The sequence below is a fragment of the Nicotiana tabacum genome, chromosome 3, assembly GCF_000715075.1.
Source record: "Nicotiana tabacum cultivar K326 chromosome 3, ASM71507v2, whole genome shotgun sequence".
In the NCBI taxonomy this organism is placed as follows: domain Eukaryota; kingdom Viridiplantae; phylum Streptophyta; class Magnoliopsida; order Solanales; family Solanaceae; genus Nicotiana; species Nicotiana tabacum.
The window spans coordinates 13,493,056-13,509,818 of NC_134082.1; the positions used below are offsets into that span (position 1 = coordinate 13,493,056).

At 36.4% G+C, this 16,763-nt stretch overlaps 1 protein-coding gene across 6 annotated transcripts; it reads right to left on the bottom strand.

Annotated features, from left to right (window-relative positions):
- Positions 1–1,082: 1,082 nt before the first annotated feature.
- On the bottom strand, positions 1,083–6,899 carry LOC107798979 (telomere repeat-binding protein 5). Of its 6 annotated transcripts, none has more exons than XM_016622031.2 (10): positions 6,814–6,899; positions 5,305–5,516; positions 4,461–5,208; positions 4,168–4,368; positions 4,016–4,075; positions 3,839–3,918; positions 3,479–3,720; positions 2,608–2,934; positions 2,395–2,458; positions 1,083–1,626 (listed from the first exon to the last, which is right to left on the bottom strand). In XM_016622031.2, exons 2-10 carry the CDS (start codon positions 5,383–5,385, stop codon positions 1,456–1,458), a joined length of 1,974 nt encoding a protein of 657 aa, XP_016477517.1. In that variant the 5' UTR covers positions 5,386–5,516; positions 6,814–6,899; the 3' UTR covers positions 1,083–1,455. The 6 variants fall into 6 exon arrangements, with proteins under 6 accessions (XP_016477517.1, XP_016477513.1, XP_075105330.1 ...); XM_016622027.2 differs by having other exon boundaries at positions 3,809–3,918; positions 6,814–6,898; XM_075249229.1 differs by having other exon boundaries at positions 5,305–5,519; positions 6,814–6,898.
- Positions 6,900–16,763: the final 9,864 nt, after the last annotated feature.

Consider the following 16,763-nt stretch of genomic DNA (forward strand, 5'->3'; position numbering starts at 1 on the left):
AAATAGACACACTTCTCCTCACCTTCCTCTCCACCACCCACTCCCAAACTTTCATAGTGTGACTCAACAACTTCATACCTCTATAGTTGTTGCAATTCTAGACATCCTCTTTATTCTTCTATATCGGGACCATCAAGATCCACCTCCATTCATAGCATCTTCTGCGTCCTAAAAATAACATTAAATAATCCACTAAGCCACTCCAAACTTGTCCGACTCGCGTCCTTCCAAAATTCTACCGGAATCTCGTCCGGCCCATTCGTTTTATCCCGAGTCATCTTCCGCATCACCTCCTCAACCTCCTCCACCTTAAAGCGCGATACAAAAACCAAATCCTATTGGCTCTCTAAGTACTCCAACTCACCGAGCATGATGTTCCTGTCCCCATCCTCGTTCAAGAGTTTATGGAAATGTGTCTACCACCTAAACCTAATAGACGCCTCATCCATTAATACTTTACCTTCCTTGTCTTTAATGCACCTCACTTGATTCAGGTCCCGAGCCTTCATCTCTCTAACCTTTGCTAACCTATACAGTCTCTTGTCACCGCCTTTACTCCCCATCTCCTCATACATGCACCCAAACGCTGCAGTCTTAACCATTGTGACCGCTAATTTTGCCTCTTTCTTAGCCTTTTTATAGCACTCCCTATTCCTCCTCCTCTCCTTCTCGACTGCGCTCTCCACTAGTTTCAAATATGCTACTTTCTTAGCTTTCACTTTTTCTTGGAATTCTTTATTCCATCACCAGTCCCCTTTGTGGCCTCCCGCGTATAAATTCGTGACCCCTAACACCTCTCTAGTAGCTTCCTTAATACAATTCACCGTCGTGGTCCACATATTACTCGCGTTTCCACTACCCCTCCAAGTCCCATTAGACACCAACTTCTCCCCCAACTCATGAGCTTTGTCCTTAATCACGACTCCTCACTTGATCTTGGCTTGACCAATTGCCGCTCTCTTCTTCCTCTTTCTTTTAATTTCCACTTTCTTTTAATTTCCAGGTCCATTCATCTGTCTAAAAAATAATAATGTAGTCATGAATAAAAAAAATTATGTAAAAGAAGTGGAGATTCACTATAAGAAACTGAAACCAATCAAATAGGCCACTACAAAACAACTACATCAATTTTCTCCCTTTCTATTACACAAATTGAACAATAAACCACAATTGCCAAGATAAGAATTTCTTGTAAAAAAAAAAAACCCAACAAATTAAGCAAATTACAAAACCCCCATCCAAAAATTTGTGTTAGCGAGCACTTTATTTTCAAACATGTACAAGTGCGAACCCCAACTTCCTTGCTAAATGTTATTTAACTAATTTACTTCCCCTGTTCATAACCGTTACACTTACAAAATATTATTATTAACAAATCAAAAAAAATCTCCAAACCCCATCTACCTACTTATATTTCTCCAGTTTCTGCAGCCAGTTTATCCTTTACAATCTTCTTTAAAGCAAAAGACGCGTCTCTGATTGATGTTTCATATGTTGCTTAGCTTGTTTTTGGGACCAGTAACCATGAGCAATGAGGACCCTATCAAGGAGTTCCTGAGGCACAGGCTCACCTCTCCTTTGTTGAGGAGATATTCTTGCTGTGTGCACCAGTGTTTTCCATTTGTCCTGAAGAATCGTGAACACGAACTATCATGCAATTATTAAACATAAGGAACAAACTTAATTTTCAAAACGATAATTGCACAACTAATCAAGCCAGCTCGATCGAGCCCGAGCTTTGACCAAGCAAAGCCGAGTCACGTTGAGGTTTGATTGAAACCAAGCGGACCGAGCCCCAAGCCGGCTCGGCTCTTTGCCCAGACCTAATCAAGAGGATAACTTATAGAAGTAACTTCATTTCCCCTCTTCTTTCTCGCTTATTCATAAAATAAAAGGGCAGCCCAGTGCACAAAGCATCCCACGTTTATGCAGGGTCCAGGGAAGGGCCACACCCTAAGAGGGTGTGATGTAGGCAGCTTATTCATAGAATATTTTTTTATTTATTGTTGGAGATAGAAAAAGACTTAACATAAAACTTGAGATGCAATATACAAGTACGGTCATAATGCCAAAATCAGATGATTCTTTTTAGCTGCAAAGATCATCTTATCGTTACCTGTTTAAGGAAGCAACAAATGGAAACTTCATACTAGTAAGACTCCTCACAATTCACATTTTTAAATGTGGAAACAATTAACTAGCTAAGTGAGAAAAGAAGCCTAAGATAGAAACAACAACAACAACAACGACCCAGTGAAATCCCACTAGTGGGGTATGGGGAGGGTAGTGTGTACGCAGATCTTGCTCCTACCCCGAGGGGTAGAGAGCCTAAGATAGAAACAGGTGGGAAAATATTAAGAGTAGTCGAGATGCAAGAGAACTGCAGTTTTGTACCTTTAAATCGACATAGGTTCTGTGTTTGGCATTATCAAAAGCTCGCATTTTGACATCACGCCACCTATAAAGTTATAACATAAAGCGGCCACAGGATTAATAAAGTCAGCATTTCCATACAACTATTCAGATGATATCAACTTAAGCGAGTATAACTCATTTATGCTGCTGTGAGCTCTACACATTTCAGAGGTGTGGTTTTAATAAGTATACCTTCCAGTTCCAAGCTTCTCAACAGCTTGAACAAGTGCTTCCACTTCAAAAACAGAAAACGGTCTGCGGATTCGACGTTGTGCGGTATCAGATCGCTTGGGCTTTCGCATTGGAACTGCAGCCAAAGCTTCTGCATTCACTGCAGCAACCGGAACCAATGCTCTTGAATCTGCAGCATCTTTCTCCATTGAGGCATCAGGAGGGGATGGAGCTGAATCATGATCGCTTTCAATGAAGTTATTCAGATTTGTTTCCGGATGATCTGAGAAGGCATTATATGTTCCCCGTCGTATGCCATTACAAATTACAGTAGGAGTAGGCGGGCCCCTGATATGACGTATAGGACAAAATAATCAACACTTCTGATTCTAGACCGGTTTAGCAAGACTGTTTCCAACAACAATTACGCCTCATTCCCAAACAGAGTTGGGGTCGGCGATATTAATTCTCACTTCTTTGCTCAACTCATATCATCATCATGCCAAAACAAAATAATAGTAGTGGTGAAAATAAGTTAAAATATATATAGCAATAATAATAAGAAAATAAATAATAATAGTATTAAAAGTTCTCTAACAAATTTAACTGTGTTTCCAACTTGGATTAAAAAACTAAAGACTCCACAATAACTACCTGGCAGTTTCCACAAAAAAACGACAGCAGATATAGAAAGCAGTTGGAGATTTTAACTACATAATTACGACATGTATACATTTGCAAATATAACTCATTGGTAAACTGAAAGCAGCACCAGTCTCATAGAATCACAATCCTACAGCTAATTGAATACCGAATTAAGCTAGTGAAAGACCGAAACTTAAGACCACAATGTAACTAACGCCAATTGGAGCTCATTTAGCATATGAAATACCTGGTTAGTGGTTGAAGTGTGTCACAAGGAAGTACACGAGAATGGCTTTCTGGACCTAAAGTTGAGGAAGCTCGAGAGGGATTAGGCTCCAGGGTAAAACCCAAAGCATCAAGTTTGTCATCATGAGAAATTCCAGCCTGCAATAGGGTCTTGTTGTCATCTCTAACCTTCTTACCCTGAAAAACTACACCAATGTGCAGCCCACCGCCAAGTATTGCAGTCACTGCTTCCATTACGGTCCTCTGCGGAAGAATATTAAAAGCATAAAGAGTGAATTTCTGTGTTGGAATCTGGAAAAAACCAAGACTGCCGCAATACTGAAAATAAAACCTTATTTAGGTGAATAATGCTTGTACATGCCTTTAAAGAACCAACAGTTGCATTTTCTGGAATCTCAACAAAAAGCTCAGGAACTCTGAAAGATTTGATCTTGAGCTTCACTGAGAAAAACATCTTTGTATAATAAGAAATTCTACAAATGACAAACAGCTAGGAATACAAAAGAATCATTGATTATTCCAGAGAAAGCCTTCTCACCATGGGAATCACTAGACGTACGAGCGCCTCTGGAGATTGATGTCCCAACTGCTGCACGGGCTGTTAGAAAGTCGACGCGAGCAATTAATGAATATGATTAATGTGCATGTCTATTAATGCAGGCAAGATTTCAGAAGAGAACAACAAACCACCTGAAGATGCTAGACTATAACCGGCGGCATCTCTATTTAAGTCTTTTGTTGGAGAACTACATATTCTATCACTACTCCCTCCATCAGAATCAGAAAACGAGTTACAATAATAGAGCTTTCTTTTCTTGAAAGGAAAATCCCTCTGAGACCTTTCGCTCTTGTAGTCATTTTTCCTGTTGTACACATGCCTTGTTTCAATATCTGCAGAGATTCTCAATATGTCAAATTCCAGCAAGTTAAAACTGAAGGTCAGAACTAAAAAAAAAAAAAAGAATTAAAAAAAAAACACTCACCAGCATCTTCAAATTTAGGATTTACGTCACTTAACTTCCTCATCCTAAAATTTCCTACACGTGGTGTTGGCCTGAAGGCCTTATTTCTGGTGCTCGGTTGAGCGCACCCACAATAATTTTCGTCATCATCTTTGTTAGTTAACTTTACATCATTCCGGATCACCGGAAAGGACCCAAAAGGAACATGGTCCGTAGAAAGAGATAATTTTACAGTATTGTCCGAAACAACAAGATTTGTAGGTTTCCTATCCCAAAGATCAGGAAAGTCTGAACCGAAAATCTTTGCATCATTTGACAGATCAATTTTCATTTGCTTTTTACTTTCAGCGCCTAATGTACAATTAGAAAAATGTCTAAAACCAGATGCCTCCTGCTCAACTTTAGTAGAACAGTTCCTGGTTTCATTTTTGCTTTCACAATTTATGAATCGCTCTGCAGAATCCAACTTCTCCGAGCAATCAGAACTTGTAATTACAGATGCTTGTCCAGATAACGTATCCTTCGATTTGCTTAAACAATGATTTACAACAGGAGCTTCTGAGACAATCGGAGAAATGAAGAACCCCCGCTCTCGAATACCTTCATTATAAAGATTTTCCTTTAAAGATGTATCTTCATCCTCTTTAACGGTGTTAGTAGAATTTGGAGTGCTTTCTCCTTCCAGCAGTAACTTCCCAGCTACGGTAGTCAACAAGTCAAAAGCACACATTTTGTTGCCATCAGATTTCTTCCTAATATTGCCCCTTCCCTAAAAAATTGATAGTGAAATAAGATTAGAATTAGTACATCAAGCCGAAATAGTGTAAGGCAAAATAATTTCATTGGAAAAGTGAGGTTACGTTACCCTAGCTGATCTGGTAGCTCGAGGAATAGGAGGGACCTGATAGCCATTAAATCCATAATCTAACCTCTTATGCAACACCATATCTCAGAAACCATAGGACTAAACATTCAAAAAACACAGCAGCCTTTGATCAACTTTACAGTATAAAAACCTTATATCTATACATCACCGGTCAAGCGCGCCAAGTATTCCAACTAATCTAAAGAAGAAACCTGCTGGATCACAAATCTTGAATCAAGACATTGAGGTAAAAGTATTGGAAGTTAAGCACGATGGTATAAAGAAAATCAGGGAACAAAAAAGGAAACACAACAGAATGCATCAAAGCACAAAGAAAGTCGATCAATCTTAGACTTTTAATCATAACTACAACTAAAGGTAAATTTCAACTGAAACTGTAAAATTTTAACTATGAGGGCTGAAAACATACAAGAAAAGTTCTGATCTTGATTTCATAATTTAAAAAAAGCTATTCCCTCCAATTTCGTGTTCAAGCTATTCCACGCATTAAATACACAAAGGAGAAGTAAGTTCTCAAAAAGGCACTGGGGTTGTTTAGATTGAAAGAATCATTGGATCAGAGCTACAAGAAAAACTTTCACCTTCATTATGACAGAAAGAAATATGTTTAGATTGAAACAAAAAAAGGCGTTAACGTACTTCCAACTCTTAAACCATTTCAGGTAGAGGAGGAAAAGAAGCCTGTTGGTTTTTAAATAAAAGAAAAAGAATAGAGGAGCAAAGAAGCCATTTTCTCATATACAAATTAAAGTAAATTATACAAATCTAAATGAAATTAAAGGGCCAAAACCCCTCACAGATAGCACCTCAAAAATCCCAACACAAAGATTGGAGGAACAATTAAGAAAAAAGAATTTAAAAAGTTGATATAAAAAAGAAAAAGCAACCTAGGAAATCCAGAATTCATTTGAGAAAGATCAATAGATCTAATCTAAGACACACCCTGATTTTGGGGACCAAATTCTGAAAGAAGTTAGAGGAAAGGGAAAAGCTTTAAGGTGAAGTATTCTTGAAATTTTACTCCAGTTTCTTTAACTTAAGATTTTCTAACAACCCAACAAAGGCTATGAACCAAAGGTTGGAACTTTATGCAAATTATTAGAATAAAATAAATGGATCACATCACCTTAAACCAACCAAACAAGAAACAAATAAATCACACAACCTTAAAACAGCCATATTTTTCATCAAGAACTCACCATGTTCTTACAATTTAAATGCAACAAATGAAAATGGCAGAAAAGTTCAACAGCCAAACAGAACAAAAATCTTGATTGCCAAATACCCACACAAAAAAATCTATAATATATATTACAGAAACTCCACAATAATTCCCTTCATAATCCCACAATTTCCATGTCATAGTTATCCTTACAATATTTAAATGCAAGAAATGAAAATGGCAGGAAAATTCAACAGCCAAAACTGAAAAAGAAAATCAAGAATTCAAAAATATCACATAATTATGATTTTTTTTTTCCCACTTACTTAGTAACCAAATATTGTGAAATGCAAAAAAATTTCTTCAACCAATTAATTCTTTCATGGCCCAAAAACCCTCTGAAAACCACCTAAACATTGCCTAAAACCCCAGTTTTTTATACACTTTGACACCGGTGACCGGAACTGTCGGTAAATACCGGTAAGTACACTGGCAATAGCAGGTAACTGGTGAAAAACTACCAAAAGACCGGTTCTTTGCCAAATGGTGGGCCCATACGAGTTCTGCTAGTTTGGAAGATGATGCCACGTGGACGGACAGACGGATCGGTTGGTTTTGGTTGGCTTATACACGATCAAATAAAATGTTGGGTGAAGGAATTTTCTTGTTAAAGTTTTTTTTGTGTCTTCTAAATTGTCCCTTCAAGTACAATCCGATAAAATTGGAACACAAAAATTTTTCATTTTATTTTCGTATAAATTGCCGGGTTCGGTTTTTTACAATTATATATATATATATATATATATATATAGATATTGCTTTGATTAATTTAGATGCGTATCGTATATAATTTTTTTAAGAGGAAAGCATTCCTTACCATTAAATTTTTATTTTATTTTTTGAGTTCGAACTCGAGATCTCTAATTAAGAATAAATAGATTTTATATATCCCAAAATATCCTTTAACAATACTAATATATTCCTATGGGATCAAGAAAATAGTGAATTTAAACGAACCGATGATACTACGTAATTACGATTCAAATTGTGACTTTTTAAGTAATGAATTATCTTCCGGGGGACTTTGATTGCAATCATAGTTAAATAATTTCCTTAATCAAAGATCAATCTATTTAGATACTATAAAGAATATTCTTTCTTTTTTTCGGTTTACTTTACTTGATTTTATGGCTTTTTTGTGGTTTATAATATTTAATTTTTTTAAATATCAAAACTGGAATTAACTTTTGTTTTTTAAAATTGCCCTTAGAATAAAGAGACTAGAAGTATTTGTTATATTTCCAATAAACAAATTAAGATTAATATTAAGGGCGGACTTATAGCTCTAATTACGGAGCACGTGAACCTATAGTCGTACCGTAAGATTAAGTATTTTATATACATATTTTTTAGAATTAGTCTAATATAATCTGTTGGCGCACATGATACAAAAGATTGAATGAGAAACTTGCTTGAATATTGGGTTATTTACTTTGAGGAACAAGGATTAATTCTCACTTAATATAATTTTTTTCTACTTTTTTTTAGTGGTGCAATCATGTTCAAGAAATTCTAGATCCGTCTCAGATTAATATGGTTAATTTTATCATTAATTAATGCTAAAAAGTGAATTCATTTATAAGAGTATAAATAATCAAAAATTAATTAAAGTGGACCAAAGAAATTAGATTTAAAAAGGGTAAGTCTAATGTTTATTTAAATGAAAGTGAATTAATGCTTGAAGCTATAACATATGTTTTCAAGTGATTAAAAATAAGCGGCAATGGTTTGCGTCACATGCCACGTGAGATATCATGTTAGTCCAACGTGGCATCAGGAATTTCCTTTATTGGGCACTTTTGCTCTAACCATTACTACCTCAAATTTTTTTGTCCTTTAAAAAAAGTAATGTTGATAAGTTCAGTGGCTAACGGAGAACCGAAGATAAATAACGGCGTTAAATTCGGGAAGAGTTCTTAACCTTACAAAACAAACGTTAATAAAGTGACAGTTACAACGTCAAATTACATGTCTGTTCGTTGTCGTGTATGTAATTGTCTAATTGACACGTGTGTTATAAAAATAAAAAAAAACGACAATTCATAAGCCACTTATCGCAACAAAGGTGGTCAACGGTTTTCGGAAAGCCATGGGTAATAACTTAGTAGGCGTTTGCACATAGGAATTGTAAAATTCCCAAAAAATATGATATTTTTTTTCAAATAAAAATGGTATTTTAAATTTAGAGTTATTTTTGGACATCAATTTGGGTTATTTTTGAAGTTTTGTGAGTAATTTGAGTGAAAATTTTGAAAAATAATTTTTTTTTTGAGTTTTTAAAATTTTCGAAAATTTTCAAAATGCTTCTTCAGGTGAAAATTTGAAATTTTATGAACAAACACTGATTTTGAAAAAAAGTGATTTTTTTTGGAAAAAAGGAAAAAAAAATTATATGTCCAAACGGGTTTAGTTGTGTATAGTGGTGGTAAAATGGTTAAAAGAAAACAGTTAACCACCCATATTATCTATTAAAAATGAGTTGGATAATGAACTTTTTAAAATCGGGTTAAATATGGATAAGAACAATATTATCCATTTAGAAAATGGATAACCAATAAGTTTAACTTTTACATTTGTAAAGCTTCAAATTAGGGGTTCCCCAAATTTGGGAGATTAAGATTTCTCCCAAAAGTAATCATATTCAAGAAGTCATGGATAATATGATTACCCAAATCATTCGCCGGTTAACCCGTTTTTTATCTGTATTAAATATGGATTGGGTTTTTATCCGTTTTTCGTTACCCGTTTTTAACCCGAACATATCCGACCCAACCCGCCCGTTTGCCACTCCTAATTGTGTAATTATTTTCTTAGTAATTTCATACCCTAATAATTATATGGTATAGTAATTACAGTGATATATTTGTTTGTCAAAACTTAATTACAATGTAATATTCACTATCATATTTAATTGGACAAGTGTAATTACATAGTTAAATAAATATTTTTTAGCTTAACCTGTCGAAATATATTCGATAAGTCTAAATTAATAAATAATATCTTTAAAGTAGTAAGTATCTTTTAAATAAATATTATTATTAATTAAATGAATTAATTAAAATTGCAATAACGATTTATTACTAACTCATTAATGTGTGATAAATACATGTATATATAAGATATGCTAGATATTAATTATAATCAGGTATTTAAACTTTATTTTAAAATCCTAAGCCGATAGTCTATCGGAAACAATATCTCTACTTTTCCAGGGTAGGGTTAAGGTCTGCGTACACACTACCCTCCCCATACCCCACTTGTAGAATCTCACTAAGTTTATTGTTATTATTGTTGTACTTTTAAAAATAAAAATATTAGTAATTAATATCCAAAATAATTATTGGTATCTTGACTATCTTTTAAATAAATAACATCTTAACTTAAAATAATTACTAAAAGTTTCAACTATGAATATAAAATCTTTATCAACTCATACAAGTAAAATATAGAATTTATGATTTGTTGTACTTTTAAATAGTAAAAAGATAAAATGAGTTTAAAAGGTATTGTTTATTAATTAGTATTTGATATTAATGAATTGAAATAAAGCTAGTAAAATACGAAATTGTATTTAACAACTAAAAAAAATTAAAAAATAGAAAAAAGAAGAGGAACAATATGAGCGCGCTATAAGCAACAAGTTGGAAAGTTAAAAGATGAGAATAAGAGAAATCGAAAAGAAATATGACGAGCACAAAACACAACAAAAAATTAATGCTCGTTAGTTAAAGATGGTATAGCAAAATATCGTCTCTACAGGGATTTGATTTAAACAATGTTGGAGTAGTTTCTGGTTAATTTCTATTTAGGAGGATAAACACTTGAGTTAAATGATTAAGAACCATATTAACTACTAAAATAAAGCAATTGACAATTGACGGCAAGGAATTAGAGATTCGCAGAGTTGATTTCTTATCAATGTGAGGAATAAGATTTTGATAGGATAGGTGCAAAATAGCTATTTGAGATTTAACTCTAGTTTAATTCACTCTAATTGTAACGACCCGACTGGTCATTTTGAGCAATTGCGCCCGACTCGGCAGTTTGAGATCTCGAGCAGCTTCATATTATATGTATCGACTTGCGTACATGATTGGATTTTGTTTCCAGATGATTCAGAGTCAAATTGGAAGAATGAAACTAGTTTTGGAAGCTTAAATGGTGAAAATTTGACCAGAATTGAACTTTTGAGTAAAAGACCCCAGAATGGGTCGTGGGTGATCTCAACAGCTTTGTATGGTGATTTTGGACTTAGGCGTGCGTCCGGATTCGGATTTGGAGGTCCATAGGGTAATTTGAGGCATTTCGGCAAAAGTTGAAAAAGTTGAAATTTGGAAAATGGAGAAGTTTGACCCATAGTTGACTTTTGTGATATCGGGGTCAGAATGCGATTCCGAGAGTTGGAACAGCTCCTCTATGTCATTTTGGACTTATCCGCAAAATTTGGCGTCATTCCGGGTTGATTTGATAGGTTTCGGCACGTGTTTTGAAAGTTGGTAGGTTTGAAAGTTCCTAAGTTCGATTGTGTGATTCGTGTTTTCGGCGTTGTTTGATGTGATTTGTGACCTCAAGCTAGTCCATGTTAGGTTATATAACTTGTTTGTGTGTTTAGACGGAGTCCCGGGGGCCTCGGGTGTATTCTAGGTGGGCTATAGGCCATTTTCCCGTTGTTTGGACTGCTGTATTCTGCTTCTGGTGTTCCTTCTCCGCGATCGCGAACAGCCTTTCGCGTTCGCGATGTATTGCTAGTTATTGCCTCTTTTTCCTTCATCGCGTTCGCATAGAAACTCCCGCGATCACAAAGGTCTGCTTTCCTCTGCTTCGCGTTCGCATCCATTACCTCACGTTCGCGTAAGCTCCTGCCATTGTTCATCGCTTTTGCGTCCCTTTTTTTCGCGATCGCGAAGGGCATTTCTTGACAGCTTTGATTCTCTTTTCCGCGATCGCGACCCAATCTCCGCAATCGCGATGCATAAATCCCTAGGCAGAATAAATAGTACTCTATTCCGAGAGTTAGCTATTTTTAACATTTTTGGAGTTCTAGAGCTCAGTTTTGGGCGATTCCTCGCGGGTTTTTCAAGCAAAACGATTGAGTAAGTGTTCTTCACCTAGAATTTATTATATTCCATGAATTTGTCTTCATTTTTATCATTTAATTGGTGATTTGGGTTGAGTAAAATGTTGGTTTTTGAAGAAATTCCTAAAGTGAAAAATCATGATTTGAGGGGCCAAATGGTATGAGAATTTAATAAATTTTGTATGGTTGAACTCATATTGGAATGGGTATTTGGTTTTTGTAATATTTGTAAGGTTCCGAGGTGCGGGCCCGGGGGTCGACTTTTGGACCCATATTTGGATTTTGTTAAAGATTGAGACTTTATGATCCACAATAGTTCTTATGTGTTTTATTTGTGCTTTGAAGTTAATTTGGTTAGATTTGAGCCGTCTGGAGGTCTTTTCACCCGAGAAGTGCATTTTAGAGTATCGGTTTGTCGTTTTTGAGGTAAGTATCTTGCCTAACCTTGTGTGGGGGACTTCCCTTAGGAATTGAGTCTTCTATGCTAATTGTAGTCCATGCATGCGAGGTGACGACTGTGTGCTCGGACTTATTTGTGGAACATTTGTCTCTAGGGTTCTTAGGTTCTTATGTGGAAAGTATCCCGTTATTATTGGATTTCCTAATTGCTTAAATTGCATCTATATGCTCCATATGACGTTGTTAGCTTTCCTCTAATTCTTACGTGTTACATTGACCCTTAATTGTCTTAATTGAAGTGATTACCTTCCTTATTGTTTTGATACTTTTTGATTGTGAGTTCCTCTATGACTTCGTGCAGATATGTTACATGTCCAATTGTTGTGGTTACCGGTGTAGTTATCACATGCTTATTATCTCTTGTTGTTTTGTTGAGGTTATCGTGCTTCTTGGTTTTTTCGTGGCCCTTATTATGTACTTGTTGATTCCCTTGCTGGGACGTTATTGCTTATGATATTGTTTCCCTTGCCGGGATATTGTTGTTATACTATTGTTCCCTTGTCGGGATGTTATTGTTTATGATATTGTCTACCTTGCCGGGATGTTGTTGTTATACTCTTGTTCCCTTGCTGGGATTCTTTTATGATTGATGATGATATGAAATGGGAGCGGGTTGCATGCCTGCAACAAGATATATGAAATGGGAGCAGGTTGAACGCTTGCAACAAGATATATGAAATGGGAGCGAGTTGCACGCCTGCAATAGGATATATGAAATAGGATTGGGTGGCATGCTGCCACGGTGTCATTTGTAATGGGATCGGGTTGCATGCCTACAACAAGAAAGAATGAAAGTGAATATTGATTCTTATGGTGAGAACGAGGGTAAAAGCACGAAGGGTGATGCCGTGCATTTTCTGTTTGCTATGTTTATTTTTTGTTACCAATTCAAATGTTTTAACTGTTCAGATTCTTTTACCGTTGTGATCCTTTATGAAGGAACCCCATCGTGTTTTCAATACTTCGCCGTATTTATATACATATCTTTTAATACTTTAAAAATCCAATAATTGTTTCATCTTCAATTCATTTAGTTACTTAATTAAATTTCCTTAAACCGTCTGAGGTTGTATTTTACTTAAAAATGGAATTTCTACTAAGTTAATTTATTAAATTCCTTGTTAAAGGTAATAATTCATTTAATGTTGTACTTTAAGTGAAATTGGTACTTTCTTTATTCAAATGATTTCTAAAATAACTTCATCTTTTCTTGCTGAGTTCCTAATTGGTTTAGAAACTGTACTCTACTTATTGTTATGTAAATTAGACTCCTTGAACATCTTAATTGCATTGGTTATGGACTCTATGAACCGAGTAGCATGAGAACGTTGTTATGTAAAGTGAGATAGAAATATGTGGGCACAAGGTACGGGGTGTGCTAAAAATTTGGTAATTGACGTTATGATATGAGACATCGAGTTTGAGATGGCTGAAAATTGTGCATCAGAAACAATATGATTTATTGAGCTGAAATCGCCTTCCTTGTTTGAGTACATTTTCCTTTACTTGTCTGTGTTCCAGCTATGTTGGTATTAATTTATTTGGTTATCTTCGTTTCCACCCGTGTTTCTATTTATTGTTTCTACTGATTATAGTTTGTTCTTTCCCTGCTGTTGATATTACTATGTCATTTTTAGATTGATAGTTTATTATCAAATCCTGTTCAATTTATTTGACCAATTGGTGTTTGGATTGTTCCTCGTCACTACCCCACCGAAGTTAGTTTTGATACTTACTGGGCACCGCCATGGTGTGCTCATACTACACTTCTGTACATTTTTTTGTGTACATATACAAATATTCGATCGGTAGTAGTTATGTGGGTCGTTGCGGTGGAGACTCAAGGTAAACCTACTACAGCGTTCGCAGGCCTCAGAGTCACCTTCTTTTGTACTTGTTTCCATTTGTTCCTTTTGTTTCGGAGCAGTGATGTATTTATTTTGTATAACTACTCTTAGAAAGTCTTGTGACTTGTACCACCGATTTTGGGAATTGTAAATTGTTAAGAGTTATTTAAATTAAAGTTAGCTAATATAAATGTTATCTCAGTTAATGTTAGGCTTACCTAGTTGAGAGACTAGGTACCATCATGAATCCTTCGGAGGGATTTTTGGGTCGTGACAAGTTGGTATCAGAGCTCTAGGCTCATAGGTGCTACGAGTCACAAGCAAGTTTAGTAGAGTCTTGCAGATCGGTACAAAGACATCTGTACTTATCTTCAAGAGGCTACAGAACTGTTAGAAAATTCCACTTCTTTCATTCCTTATCGTGCGATACTGATTCAGCTCGAAGTATATAACTTATGTTCCTCTACATCCACTCGTGTATGATATTACGCTCTCAGTGTCCGCTAGGCGACAGTGGTTCGTGATGCTACAAACGGTCTACGAAAGAGTCAGGGATGCTCAAGCATTGCCTCGATGTGTTGTCCAGACTGAAGATACAGAGGTATTGAGAGTCTATTCAATTGTTTACATGCAGGCGCAACGGAAGCGTGATGGGTGTTGATTGAGGATAGTTGGTGGTATTAGAGTACCTTGTGATTTGTGTTGCACGAGCTATGAAGGTTTGCTATGCGGATCATTAGACGTCATTTTCGATGGCTTCGGGCCAAGTGGAGGAGTCCATCAATAGCATTCAGGTTGCAGAGTCAGATTTTATCAGTTTTAGCCTGAGGAATGTGTATGTGTGGTATTGGTAGGTTCCCGGATTTGGGGTATAACCAGGGTCTGAGATCTTGCAAGGGATGATATTGGGGCTTTGATGAGGGATATTGCTTATCAACTATCCAAAGAAATGGGTAAGTTCCGTGGTGTTGGGTCAGCATAGCGATGAAGTAATTGGTCCTTTGAATAGGAATTCTCTACTGCATTTGTGGCAGCCCTCTTGGATTGGACAGTTTGTGTGACTCGGTTGAGTTGGGGAGGTGCAGTCCTGATGGCTTAGTTGCATGCGGGAGGATCTCGGAGGGTCCTCGATGGTCTGACAACGGCTTGAGTTGGTTGTCTACTATGAGCGTAAGGAATATGTGGTACACTGCGATTTTCTCCTGGATGAATATTTGGAATTAACAGAGCATGGCATTGTTGGCTATCATTTGTGAAGAGTGTGCACTTTTGGAAAGAACCTTGAGTTTTGGTTTGCGGGTGCGTGGCTAGTAGCATGGTGATTACTGGGTTTTAAGGCTTTCGAGGTCCATATTTTATTACGCGACCAAAAATTCTATATGAGTCCTTCAGCAAAATGATAAGGTATGAGTGATATATCAGCCATTTGATTTGCGTAGTTGAGTCGAGTATGTAAATTTTGGTATTCCTAAGATTTGGAGCTAGATGCCCTCATATATGGACTAATTCCTGTTTGCGGATTTCGAAGAAATATTGAGAATAGGATGATTAATAGCATGCATGATTGATAGGTCACTATGGTTTTTTAGGAAAGGTAAATAATCAAAATTTGGGTTGGAGGCTTTCGGAAAGATCAATGAGGATATGTATCTTGTATCTGGTCCAGTTTGTGTTCTCCTGTGAGATCGTCATTTTGGTTATGTTATCCGGCAGAATGGATATTATTCGTGCCCCTAGCCTATGTTATGTGCTACTCTTTTATGCTGTGTTAGGTGGTGAGGTTGTATGATTATTCCTCACGCATGTTGTAATTCTGTTCAGGCCTTATGGCGATGCGGGCAAGATAGCCCACGTGATGTTGATTTGTTCATTGCATATTAGTTGTGCTTGTTTCTTTCATATTCTAGCACTTTCATTTATTTTCCCACAGTTTTATTTGTTCACTCTGTTGTACTTGATATTAGTATTCATATGTTCAGTGAGCCCGAGCATTTTGGCTTGATGAGTATTTGGGAGCGGGCTGATGCCACATCGGATGTTATGCGGGATACCCTTTCCTTGTGTTTATCTAGTGTCGTGTTTTCCCTCTGTGGGACGAATTGATAAAATTATAATTATACTTTTATTTTTACACATGTTGTACTTGTTAGATAATTCTTATACATTGATTTCCTTTATTTATGCTGCATAATTGAGTCCTTGCTGGGCTGTTATACAAACTATGTAGTGTGAGAATCTGTGTGGTTCCGTGATGAGCTGTTAGTTGGGTTGCTTGTGTTGACTGAGATGAGGTTCTTAGACCTGAGATTAGTACTATAGTATTGGGAGTGAGGAGTGTTTGGAAGTATGAGGGTGTTTTTGCTAAGATTTGGGTAATGGCCCTTGGGGGGGCGAGAGAGCTTCTTGACTTGTTGTCTTCATGGGCAGCTATGACTTCCCGCATGTTTCTTTATCAGGAGTAGCAATATGGAGGTTCGGAACAAGGTTATATTCGAAGTGAAGTGTATTGCCAGCATCTAAGAGGTTATTTGAGCAGCTATGGTGGTTAGAGGTTATTGTTTCGGGCATTTGAGTTGTGTGGGGCAGCATGTGGTTGTATTCTGAATTAGAATTTTGGTTCGGTTCATCTTGTTAAGGTTTATACAGTGTGATGATGTGGAATTCAGATCCTGTGATGAATTTCAGATATTGAGGTTTGGGTTCTGTTCTAAGGTTATGGGCTAAGGAGGAGATGGGATCTTTAGTTGAGTTGCATTGTCAGTTCTTCTTAGGTTGGGTGATGGGGAATCACCCCCGGGTGTATGTATGGTGAGCTCATGCAGTGGTTCGATGG